General features: G+C 46.2%; 3 protein-coding genes across 3 annotated transcripts; 2 read left to right on the forward strand and 1 right to left on the reverse strand.

Annotated features, from left to right (window-relative positions):
• Positions 1 to 4,269: 4,269 nt before the first annotated feature.
• On the reverse strand, positions 4,270 to 5,987 carry N7481_010277 (fungal specific transcription factor domain-containing protein; the record flags this gene model as incomplete). Its single annotated transcript, XM_057269496.1, has 2 exons — positions 4,270 to 5,707; positions 5,788 to 5,987. The coding sequence occupies 2 exons, from the start codon at positions 5,985 to 5,987 to the stop codon at positions 4,270 to 4,272; spliced, it is 1,638 nt and encodes a 545-aa protein (XP_057120173.1).
• Positions 5,988 to 7,946: 1,959 nt separating this feature from the next.
• Positions 7,947 to 8,394, forward strand: N7481_010278 (uncharacterized protein; the record flags this gene model as incomplete). The annotated part of the gene is made up of 3 exons (XM_057269497.1): positions 7,947 to 8,079; positions 8,147 to 8,242; positions 8,300 to 8,394. The coding sequence occupies 3 exons, from the start codon at positions 7,947 to 7,949 to the stop codon at positions 8,392 to 8,394; spliced, it is 324 nt and encodes a 107-aa protein (XP_057120174.1).
• A 2,796-nt stretch (positions 8,395 to 11,190) lies between these two features.
• Positions 11,191 to 12,477, forward strand: N7481_010279 (uncharacterized protein; the record flags this gene model as incomplete). Its single annotated transcript, XM_057269498.1, has 2 exons — positions 11,191 to 11,433; positions 11,500 to 12,477. The coding sequence occupies 2 exons, from the start codon at positions 11,191 to 11,193 to the stop codon at positions 12,475 to 12,477; spliced, it is 1,221 nt and encodes a 406-aa protein (XP_057120175.1).
• Positions 12,478 to 13,028: the final 551 nt, after the last annotated feature.

The raw sequence follows: 13,028 nt of genomic DNA on the forward strand, positions 1-13,028 counted from the left end.
TGTCTTGTTGTTTGATGCGTTATCCGTAGTCACACCAAATACCCGGTCTTTAATCTCATGCTTCACAAGGTTTTCCACAAGGACACTACTTATGTTCGCACCAGTATGCGCCCCATGAATAGGTTTGAAATCAAGTAGCACCTCCCGATAGACCAAATCAGCATTGAAAAAATAGCCAGTGATCGCCATAAAAGCCTGAGAATATGGGATTAAAAACTAGCCTTATACCTCTTGAAACATCAATGGAAAATCGTGACAGCCGAAGCAACCGGCTGGCTGTGTGTTTCGCGAGGCAGCTTCTGCCGGCGAGTCCGTGCCACTCAGTGGTGAAATCGAGGAGGCATTCGGTCGGGTTGCGGCTGCCTTGGGCATAGCATCGGGGGAAAATAGCCAACTTCATTACAGCGACCTGACAACGTCGTTAGTTGGCTTCCAAATTATTCTAGTTATGAGAACGTACTTGCCAGCTTCGTTCATGAAATGGGTCCTGGTGGCAGCCTTGCATCACCTTCTGCATTCGAACACAGCCGAAGCAATTTGCCGTTGGATACACTCGATCTAGTACCAATTATCAGCAGCTGACGCAAGATGGTCGTTCGAAACTTACCTTGCTCGCGGCCTAGATAAGATCCCCCTATACCAGCCATAATACACTATCCCGATCGGACTTGTGGGAACGGCCGAACCAGTGTTATGTTTCACTGCCTCCCCATATCAGCATGACTTCTGGTGACTGAAGATGGTACAGACTTGTCGTCAATGTATTGTAGTATCAGCAAAGGCCAACCAGAGATGTAGCGGGCTCAGCTCGATTACACGTGCACGAGGGCCCGGAATCACTCCGTACCGCGGGGAATGGATGTTGGCAATATCTGCCAATACATAGCTGTTTCGTCTTTGCTGTTCGTGCGCCAGGCAAATCTTCAACCGTGTCAGGACAAAGTGCCACTTATGGAAAAATCCATGATATTTGGTCTAGGTTTCACTAGGAACTGACCTGAAACGACTGTTCTCGCGGCGAGAGACCTGGTAGATCCGGTGCTGCAGCCTGGCTTGTCGCTTGCTCAGCTACAACCAGGCTTGACAGAGCTGGCCCTCAGCCTGTGGCCAAAAGCTCGATTCGTTGCTGATTGATATTATCCCCGGACAAACTGTGGTCTTTCTCGGTGGTCGTCGATGCTCGGCTTCTCTTCGTTGTCGCTGGATGTTGCAATAGCTCACTCGGCCTAGCATCGGACCGGATCATGCCGTCGTCGAAGCTTCGAATCGGATATGGGACAAGGGGTGCAGGGCCGTCGGGATACGGAAGCTAATATAGTGACAGTTAACTTTGGTCGGACAGGATGAAGCCGGGAGAGATAAAAACATGTTGAAACTCTACCATATGGCTAATCAAAGGGCACTCAGCCTTCCTAGGTTTGTTCCGTCAACGTGGGCGAAATGGACGTTTCAAGCAGGTGTCTTGGAACAGCGAAATAGAAACGCACTGGGATTCATTGGTCCGGCCCGACATGCATCCTTAGTTTTTAGGACAATGGGGAAGTACGGCTCGGTCGTGGCGAGTGCCATCTTGAAATTTGTCCTATGACTAGAAAGATGCATCAGCGATCTTTTCTGTTGGACAGAGAGCACGACAAGATCAAACCTCAAGTAAATAACATCTGCACTGAGATCCAAAATGCACCCCCGGCCATGGAAATGGGCAGAGGCAACGCACCAGAGTGACTTAGAGGAGATCGAGCGGCTCGTGATAGAAATTTTGCTTTCTTATGCAGTGAGTCGTCAGCCACGGATGATACTTTTGAAACTTCCAAAATGACCGAAACTTACTTTCCCGGCAGCAGCTGCGCGCTGTATTCTAGCACGGTCAAAGCGGCTGCATAAGGGATGGCTTCGACCTATATTAATCGTCAGTAGGTAGCCTATGAGGGCACTTGATGACTCACTGTGCTCGCAGCTTCGATCATTTCTAAGGTCATCCGAGGTCAGTCAAATGGGTTCCCAGAGGAGTAGCGGAGGCGGGACAGATATCAAGCATCTTCCATTTTAGCATGATTTCAAATAAATGAGCAACGACACTCACTTGCTGTTCAAAGACTTCATTATCGAGAAAGACAGGATAGGGCGATCCACCGGGTCAGCTATATCACAACTGCATGACAATCCGGGGTCAGTCTATACCAAAGAGTAGCCCACAGAAACGAAAAAGCGTTCGATATTCTTTGAGCCAGAATGACAAAGGAATGCTTGAGAACGACTGTTCTCCTGTCGAGGGATCGGGTATTTATAGCATTGCAGCCAGTCGTTTTGCTTACGTCGATGCAATGATCATTGTGAATTGTGAGGGCACAAACACAGACGACTCTCTAATTGCAGCTGGTTCAAAAATTAATCATTGATTTAACGCAGCATTCGGAGGCATTGCATTCTTTTGGTGATATAGTTTATGAAAAACCTTTTCTCACTCTTGGCACCGTTTAAACAGTCGTGGTAATGCCGCACAAAAGCATCGATGACGCGTTTCATCATTAACCATCATCAGTCCGTACCTTATTGCGACGGGAAGGAGCAGGGCGGCAACAGATCATGCCATTTCATTTCACTCACCGATGATGAGCGCATTCTTTTACTCAAAGAAAACCCCATCAAAATTAGACAAACATCAAGCCACGTTGCACCCTTGGCTACCTACTAGCCCAACCGCAGAATTGTTCATGTTCATTCAGTGCTGGTATCTACCTCATAATATCAGAATAAGTTTATCACACCTTCTACACAATATCAAGAAGATACAGGCTATAGTGGAGCGTGTTCCTGATCCGCACAGCCCCCATCTCACAACAGATCCCCTTGTTCTCCCGCTTGCTCTTGCCAACTATCCTTTCTCACGCTTTCAGAAGCTCTGAAGAATTGACAGATGGCTTCAGTACAGGTGTAATTGCCGCTTGAATATGTTGTGAGATTGTGATAAATCGAATTTCCACCCTTCGTTGTCAATATTTGACGAGAGAATGGAAATAAGCGGGCTATTTTTGTACATGGAGTAGCAGCTTCACACGCCTTTTGACCTTACAGTCATTAAGCACACATCCTTCTTCGCCTCCAAGTTTCTCGTCATTGGTACCTACAGTATAAGTGATTTGTGATTGGCCATCTAAAATTATCATTTAACTTGATGCCAACAATCTACATGGGACTCTTCATTGCAAATTAGGCAATGGACTGACTTTACATGGCCCACATAGGACAAATGATAAGTTGGATCTAATTTGTGTTAGCTCTCTCGTCAAATGGGCTCGACAACTGGAAAGAATTAAGTCAAGTTCAATTATTCATATCCTTGAAATTACGCCTAGAATAGCAGCACCTAGCAATAGAAGGCTCACGCTTGATATATGCGCTAATAAGATAAGTAGCTTTTTCCGGCCTCGCGTGGCGCATTTTGTTAATACCATGCCATCTAACCAAGGTGATCCAAGAAAAGTAGGAAGGGCGTGATGCAAAAAATGAGGTCGAGCAGAAATGGCCGGACAAATGTCACTAATATCTTTGAGATCATAGAGGCCAAAGCATAAAGTTACCATGCAATACGTGTTGATCGTTTTATGAATGGATTATTAAGCTGCTGGCAACCACTGCAGAGAAACTGGGCGAGTATTAGCTTAATAGTAGCCCATTTAGTAACCGAGACGTTCTGTTTGTATGGACGGTATTATTGAAAGAATTACATGAAGGACTTGCATCCATATCGATGGCTTCTCTTGCCCCAGAATAACCCTGTCAAAATGGCGGACAGAAAAGAAGATAAGACGTACAGTGCCAACCCCATCTTATAACACAGCCAATCGCCTTCGAAGACCCACAGAAAAAATAGCCTGGCAATCAAGGCGAATAGAAGCGTTGTAATTAGCAGTGATTGGATGGACGGTTCGGAAGCCATGGCAAAAGCAAATCGAAATAGATGTGTCGCGGTGCGAAGAAGGCGCACATGGCGAAACATAGGTTATCAAATACGGCGACGCTTAATTGAACTCCAGGAAAGCCTTGGAGATGCCCTAGGAAGAGGTTGGTCAATTCGAAAACCAAGTGCACCATTATGTCGATTATGTTTCCGTAGAATATTTTTCTCTGTGACCAACTTCAAGCTTGCGTAAGGCAATATCCAGATCGACCTCCTAGGAGCCATGTGAGTGCAGGAAGGTTGTTATCGCTTCAAAAAAAATGATAGTAGACGCGCAGTCAACGCCGTCATCTTCATGATATCCCTGGCTACTGTAGATATGTTTCTGATGTATGCAATTGTTCCAGAGACCCAAAACTGCCGGAACTCGCGGTCCAGGATGCATTAGAGCCCACCATGGACATCAGCAAATCGTCGATGTTGGTATCTGAATTTGAGATGAGCTCCGACATATCTGTATCAGCGTCGAGCACTGCTGAGGTACTTGGTATTATACTCAAAGAAGACAGAGTTCCTTCTGAATCATGAGATCGTGTGTCGTCGTATATATTGTCATACCTAGACAAATTGGGTGAATCCATCCACTTCAAAAACTCCCGATCATTCAAGGAGTGCAATTCTTGCTGAGGCGTCATTCCATTCTCTTTGGGTGAGTCTCGAAGCCATGGGAAGTTCGGATCACGGGAGGTTTGAAATGATCCGAACGTCGAAGGGATGCCGCTCAGGTCGAGGTTATTAGCGGGAGCTATGCGACCAATGCAGCTGCTGAAGAACTGAAAGGCCCGTCGAGCGGCCTCTGAAGTTCTTCCCATACAATGTAGCCAACAAAGACCTTTCTTCGTCCTCGTCCAAACCAGGTCTGACGATTCAACAGAAACTGTCCTTTCATCTGACCTCGTCGGTATTGGACCAATTGAAATATCGAGAAGTAGTATTACAATCGCCTGAGTAAGAACATGTAATAGATCCCACCACTGCAGGACTTCATAACACCAAACCAGGTCCGGTTGATCTGGTAGTAGTGCCATGATAGCCAGGGACGCACGGAGACAGTTGAGAGCGGCTGCATTGGCAAACTGGGAACGAGAAGGCTGTGAGCCGCTTTTCTTTCCAAATGCATGGCTGTTGAGGCAAGGTCGATTAAGCACGATGCGGGCGCTGTAGTAATTCAAAGCGAAGGAAATTTGAAAGGGGGAGCTGATTCTCAGTTGTGGATTACCTTGACTGTCTTGGAAACTGAACGAAGGATGTAAAGTCGATATCCAGTAATCCACCTTCTTGCTATAAAATTCTATACGGCCTTCGACTCGCGCTCGGCCTGCCCGTGAACTGTCGATCACATATACTTCATTAGCGATGGTATGGGCGATCAAAGACAGATCTACCATATAAAAAAAATAGAGGGATGTGCTGGGAGTTAGCGACTGCAAAAGATTCCTCTGAGAATCCATCTGCTTTTTTCCCAAATCTATGGTCCATCGGTGCGCGTTGGCTGACGGGTGGATGTCCGGTCCTGCGGATTCCAGAACTGGCCCGAGAAGTGGCGGAGGTGTGGAGCAGAAAGCACTTCCGAGGCAGGAAACTCTCCCGGTCATGACAAAAAGAACATTCTCCAGGCGAAAAATCGACCACCACAGTAGCTTGCGAGCTTCGTCTGATTTAAAATCGTGCTCGCTTGTCTTTTGCCGAAGATTGATCCCTAGCGCGATAGCCGAGCGTACCGCAATGCCAATTATTTTCCATGATCTGAGATAGTGTTAAAAGCCAGAGCAAGATAGAAGGGATCCGTCAATTGGAAAGGCACTCTTGAGAAACCCACATCATACCTGTTTATTTGCGATACGACCAGGAAGTAGAAAGCCAGCAGGGCTTCGGCCTGTACTTGTTGTAGATCATCATGATCATAGAGAACGCTCTCTGAAAGGCTCAGATATTTAGCTCGTGCCAAAAAGAGATTCTCATCTGCCTCCTGCTGTAGGTTCTGTTCAGAAAGTCGACAAATAGCGCACCCGATGGCGAAGATCATATTGAAAATGGCCAACCATTTTCTGCCAGGATTTATAAGGCTCCCAGAGTAACAGCGGTCGTACTGGGCAATAAAGAGGTCCCGTCGAATGAATGGGAAAGAAATGTCAACCTTCGTCAGATAAATTTGGAATAATTGATCTGCTAGTGATTTTGGTGGCAAGATGAAACCATTGGTTACATTCAAATTCGAGATATTTTGATAATCGAGGTTGTAGTTCATTGATGCAATTGAATCGTCAATTGGAAGCTGGTGCCGTGGGATCTTATTTGGAGGGGCTTCTCTGTCACTCCGCTTCGTAGTCGTGTTACTGCTCCTGGCGTCCTTCCATTTGTACCCCATCCACTTGGTGATGGTGCTGGTATCAGTTCGATCTTCCAGCTGCTTCTGAGTCCAAGCGCTGCATCCACGTCACTTCAGAATTCTTCCCCATATGCCCAGTCGCCCTGCTTTTCTTGCTCCGATTAAGGTCCTCCTTCACAACATCAATTGCGTCCAAAGAACCGATAGAGGACGAGGACGAGGCACTAGAACGCCTATTTTGAGGCCCTTTAGAGTTTGCATGACGTGGGCTCTATATGAGTTTATGTTAGATTCCTTGTAGTTTAACCTTGCCAATTCTAGGAGCCTCGCATACTTTGAGTGCCTTCGCAACCTGATCAGCAGTAGGTCCCTCGAGTTTTAGCGAAATATTTCGAAGCAGTTCTTCATAACTTTCGACCTTGCTCCTCATCAATTCTAGGTCTTTTTGCTGTCGAACAACTTTGGCATCCGAATAAAAACAGTTGTTTAAGCCCTGGGCATGACAAAGTGAGCAAGCAAGCCGGTTGCCATCACATTTGATTTTCCGTTGTCGACAAGAGTCGCAAGCCCGACTGATCCGTCGTCCTCCACTTTCCCGTCTTTCGCGTCGTAAGCGTGGAATAGGAAGCTTATCCGCCATTCTCACACTGTAACGAGAATCTCGTGTATTCAAGTAGATATTTCGCTGTCATAATAGGACCTGAGTCGCGTCAAAAGAGAGTGAAGCAATTCAAAAGAGAGTGAAGCAATGGCTTAGGCTTCCTTATTTGAAGGCGCCATTTTTCTTGCCCCTATTACGTCATGGTAACTGATGTGAAACAACTGGACTGCAGTTCTATTCGCCGAGCTAAGCAGATTCACCATTTAACTATTGAAAGATAGGAATGCTCCCTGGCAGTCTGTCAAGCAGACGGGTCGATCGCGAAGAGACAAAACCACCACACTCGCAGAGTGCAGGTAGGAGATAGGCAAAGCGTGACGCTATCGAGATCTGACAGAACACGCAATAGAACCTTTCGCAAGCAGTATACCGATACCGCAACCTCAGCAGCCTTAGTAGAACATTTCATCAGGGGAAAATCGCATGCTGTATTGAAACTATCGAGAAGGTCCTACTTATTCCACAGGAGAAACGGATGCCTGGTTACTAAGGCATCGATCACATGACTCCGTCGTTGAGGACGGAAAACCCCATTACACTATGTAGTACCCCACTGGCAGTAACCCACGCCGCTTATCGGGCATCCTGAAATATGGATGACGTCATATGGCCGCAATGTGAGAAGGCAATTTTCCCCTCAATCGTCGCTAGAGTGTTTCTCTCGCGACCAACAAAACCTCTTGATGTGAATGTTTCCGATTAATTTATGCAGCACGCTGTACCAGTACCAAACAGATGACCTTCTGCTAACGAGGGGATCTATACGAACCGTGCCTAGGGAGAATCGACTGGTTGTACCGGCCTAAATCTGCACATTTGCAAGCCCTGCATCCTCACACAATTACTCGTCTGTAGACGAGTGATGTCATATAGCTTTGACTGACGTATTATCTATTTGAAAACTTTGTTGAGGCCGGTTGAAGGACAGACCATAAATACGAAGAAGCTAAAGAATTACTCCTTTTACTTTCAGAGATCAAAGCAATCTATCCAACATGTCAAAATTCGTTCCCAAGGCTGAAGAGGTTCTGACCGGGGACCACCACGACTCAATCCGCTCATCCGATTGTGAACCTCACAACTCGAACCCAGCTAATAAGGTCGGACTTCATGAGGAAAATTACCATAGTAGGTGACGCTCTCAGCGAGATGGGCTTTTACTTTGTTTATCAGGAAGCTAACCTAGCTTGCAAAGACAAGCATGCTCGTCATGAAACTATTGGGGGAACTGAAGGCTCACGCGACACTAGCATGACCAAGAAACCTGACCCAAAAATCGACAGTGAAAACGGTAGGAGAGGTTATGCACATCGATTTTAGTTACAGTAACGATGGCTGACTTAGTCAGACTCTCGAGGCACCCGACGCGCGCCTGATTATTACCATCTTGATTCGGCTGATTACTATGGTCATGGCGGAACCACTGGCGTCCATAAATCCTAATATCGCCAACGATCTTGATCCTCTTATTGTTTCAGATAGACACAACCGAGCTCGGCACGAATGTGTCGCGAGCATTAGTTTGGGTACGTCTACATAGACGAATTCCAGCGCTTCATTGATTTCGGCGCACGTTTCGACTACGGCATAGATAAACTTACATGCTACAAGTTCCTAGGTGTAATAGGCGTGTTTAGGTGCACCTGAAACGCTGAAAGAAATCACTACGCTGGAATTTTCCCACAAGGTTCACATCTCCATACCCATTCCGAGGCTCTTGACATTCAATCCAGCCGTGATATTCCTTTGTCTCATCCGCTATATGCGGGTCTAGACATCTCTATTGAGCATTCGCACTGGCTAAAATTAAATAGTGAATGAGCTCTCTGGTTTCTTGCCGAGTTTCGGCCCAACTGTTTCAAGATCAGTGGCAATACACTTGACCTGGGACACGCACCAGAGCGGATTTCCTTTGTCAGATTTTGTACTTGTCACGACTGCAGGTGATATGCCACGCCTGCAAATGTCGTCGCACGGCCATGTAAAGACGGGCTCCCAAAGAGTGACGTTTCAAAGGTACTTAAAGTAAGCGTTGTTCTAGACTTCTAGCGTTCCCGAGTCTGTTGTCGATACTACGTCACACCGCCCTACGACACAGTAACATCATAACACAGTAACAACATAACATGTCACTCGCCCAAATCAAAAAAAATTGCAGCCATGGTAAACTCTCAATTTGCAAAGACTTGATATTTCACCAGCTGATGAAGATTATCAAGCCAACGACATGATCTCGGCCTAGTTGCGCCGTCGGAGCGAAAACTTCCATGATGTTGCTCCAGGCAACCCAGGTACCTCGGACGTAGGCAAGAGTAATGGAGCAATTCGCAACTAGGTCGAACGCAGTACTGACCGGTTACTCTTAAATGCCAAAGGTACAAGGATATTACCGCTTAAGAAGGGTCTAAACCCGTCGGTGCCAGTTGTCATGCTTGTGGAAAGAGGAATTTCAATTTTTCATGCAAATCATGACCAGCCTAAGGCTCTCATGGATGCGGAAACGGCATATGAGTAACCGGCGATGGAGCCATGAGGCGCAAATGAACACTTGAAGGAAGCCAGATCCAGAAGGTCAGCCTGTGAGCCCAGCTGTTTGTCCTCTTGGTCGAGCACTTGCTCGAGCAGCTTAACTCCTCGATTAGAACTTCGAAATGTTCCGTGGATGGATATTGGCTTTCGCTGGGAGGAACCCGCTCTCTGTGAAATTGCTCGGGTTATCCTAGTGAAACGATGACTATCGGTACTCGTCTCACCCAAGTCGCTGTTTTCCTGTCCGGTGGAAGACTCTGGGAGCTCGGCATTGCATAACCGACTACGGGAAACAAAATAGATCAAAGCTGTTTGCATTTCATTATTTCTTCTTATTTGGCTTTCAGGCACCTCTGTTAGCACCCATACGGCGGTTCTAGTATTAAAGTTAATCCTGCCATTTTGGGTTTGTTATCCTACTCCAAGCAAATCATTTCTCACACTTTCAAGTCTCACACTCAGGCTTGGGCTCCAAAACCCCAAACAACCAATAATGATGAGAACAAGACGAAGTTAAGTTAAACTTTGATCGCCATAAATTTCTCATGTTGCCAAGCAAATTCACATAATGGGGACAAAATTCGAATTACCTATCAATAGTCATGACATTGGCGAGACCGCGTACTTGATTTCGATAGAGGCAATGCACGGGACATCAAACCCAATATTTTCGTGCCATCCTCGACCCAATGGTAGCAGCCCTGAGGCAGGCCAGTCGCGTACAGTATCAAAAGCAACGAAGACACTTCATTACTACAAACAGACCCCGCCTAGCCTTCACTAGCGGCAGAATCCTCGGGCGCCCATGATCGGAGATGCAAGGTGAGGGGTCTTTGTTGCCATTTCTGTGTTGATTTGAGATTGCAGGATATTCAAACCTCTCTCAGACTCGTTCGGGGATAAACTCAGAGTTCCTTTCGCCTTTCGACAATCTTGTGCTGAACTCGGGTTCTAGACCAGGCTGACCCATTCAGAGTTATCATACCGTCGGCTTCCCGTGATACCGATATGTAACACATGGCTGGAATCTCCAGCATACCGTTCAGTTAGCGGAATAGCATGAGAAGATAAACATTGCGTCACTTATTGGCTAAGACAACAGAATTTCCAATCATGGACTTATATTACGTCATATATACAATCACATGCCAGTATGTGTTGGGTCCTAGATTCAACAGAAAAGGCTTTCGGGACCACGAAGATTTTGTTGGGAGGGAGATGGAAGGGACAGGGACGCCGAGGCTACATCAGATGCAAAATCTAACCTATATATATTCATATCATAAATACCTTAATCCACGTCTGCTTGCTTTTCTTTTTCAACAGTACCAAACTACTCATTATACGAATATTATTGTTAGATTCTTCAAAGCGATTATGATCGGAACGTCCACTGTTGAGTATTTCTTTATTCGTATTTGCATCCTATTTCTTCATAACATTGCACCAATCAGTACATTATACAGCGTTCAGTTACTCGTCGGTCATAGTTTTCATCTGTCAACTTGTCTCGAAAGCATACCTTACCTTATCCATGTCTGGCTCGTTGCAGAGGCTGTCTTTTTCACCACCGTCTTCATACCACTCAAATACGCGCTCCACCATTCTCCTATTTGCCACAGATCTTTATCCACGGAGTGCAGAGAGAAACTGTTTAAGATCTGCAATGCGAATGTGCCAAATCTGGAGAAATATCTCAGCCGGTGGCTTATGGTCTCTGAAGCTGAATGCATCAAGCGCGATAACGTGAAAGACTTTATCAAGTGGGCATTCTTCAGACCTGGATATACGCGGAGGCAGGACGAACAGCATGAAGGGGAAATCGAGACCTATACAACAGAAATTGAGAAGCTGATGGGACGAAAACTGCCTCCGGGAAGGCTGGACGTGAAAGGCCTTGGACAGCTTCTAAATGAAGCAGGCGGTTCACACCGTAGCCTTCTGTGGTATACTGTCAGCTATATCTCTCTCGTCTCTGTGTGATGGAACTCTATCAGGCTGACATTCAAATTGATCTAGTGTGTCTTTGTGGTTGACACAATAATGTACTGCAACATGTCATACAACGGATTTCACTTCCATCGCAGCACGCTCTCACGATTCTGTACCATCTTTCCATTTCGCCCTCTCACAATACTCACGGCCTATCGATCTCCAGCGGGGCATCTCACATACTGGCATCGACGACATACATCGAAGAAACGGCTACCCGTACTATTCATACATGGCATTGGAATTGGCCTGTACCCTTACACGAGCTTCCTCCGAGACCTCAACAGTGAGCTAGAGACAGGAACGACCGCCGATGGAGAAGTTGGCATTATCGCTCTTGAGATCATGCCGGTAAGCTCTCGGATAACTCATCCAGCCCTGGAAAAGGATGTGATGATATGTGAGGTCATGGAGATCATGCGGTATCATGGATGGAGCAGATTCGTGCTTGTGTCTCATTCTTATGGTTCCATAATCGCTGCACACCTTCTTAAGTCCGATCGTTTCTCTGCGCTCATCGGGCCTACGGTCTTTATTGATCCGGTCTCATTCCTCCTTCACCTGCCTGACGTGGCATATAACTTCATAGCCCGCCGGCCAGCACGGGCCAATGAATACCAGCTGTGGTATTTTGGAAGTAAAGATATAGGAGTTGCGCATACGTTGGCAAGGAGATTTTCCTGGATTGACAACATCATTTGGAAGGAGGACCTCGGGATAAAGGCCGAAAAGAACCAAGAGGGGGGTAGAAATGTTACAGTCGTTTTAAGTGGTAAGGATTTGATCGTGGATGCCGAAACAGTGGGGCAGTACTTGATGGGTTCATCATCTGAAGCCCGGACATCAGAAAAAGAAGCATCACGAGCATGGAAAAACAGGTCCTGGATTGGGTACGGGCTTGATCTCCTGTGGTATGAACAGTTGGATCATGCTCAGGTTTTTGATTTTGAGAATACCAGGCGGCCAGTCATCAGGGCGATCTCTGTATATTCGAACACAGGCTGAAACTGGCCTGGTTGGCCGACATAACGGCCAGTAATTGCACACTGCGGGGAGAGGTATGGTCTCGGTATTATCTGCTACGAAGCTTGTGGTGCGCCAGTTTGAGATTTGAGCATTACCAACACGTTTTGGTTCAAAATAAAGAACTAGTAGATATCAATTTATGTATGCTTGCTTATGCATCACTTTATCCATTCATCCATTCATAAACCCCCGTGTCTTGTGCTATAACTATCCATAAGGCATTGAAAACTTCTACCGCGCCCATAAACAGAGCGTATATCAATTGATAACATGGTAGATATATCAAGGCGTTTAGCTACAACTTGCAGTCTAGGCTCGGTGAGGGATGAGTTTATGTTTGATTTCTGAAAGACAATTTTCTTTTAAGAAAGACAATAATGAAGGGAATGACTGGCGGTAATAGCATCAAGCATTTTGCTGGATGATAATCATGCTCATGATCCCTAAAACTATTTGAAATATGCCCCCCGCTGTCTTCAGCCTTGTCTTGCTCACGGTTATGTGAGGGAATACTGATAATAATTAGCTCT

The sequence above is a fragment of the Penicillium waksmanii genome (assembly GCF_028829765.1).
Source record: "Penicillium waksmanii strain IBT 27052 chromosome Unknown utg000008l:1.0-5622682.0:1.0-5626561.0, whole genome shotgun sequence".
In the NCBI taxonomy this organism is placed as follows: Eukaryota; Fungi; Ascomycota; class Eurotiomycetes; order Eurotiales; family Aspergillaceae; genus Penicillium; species Penicillium waksmanii.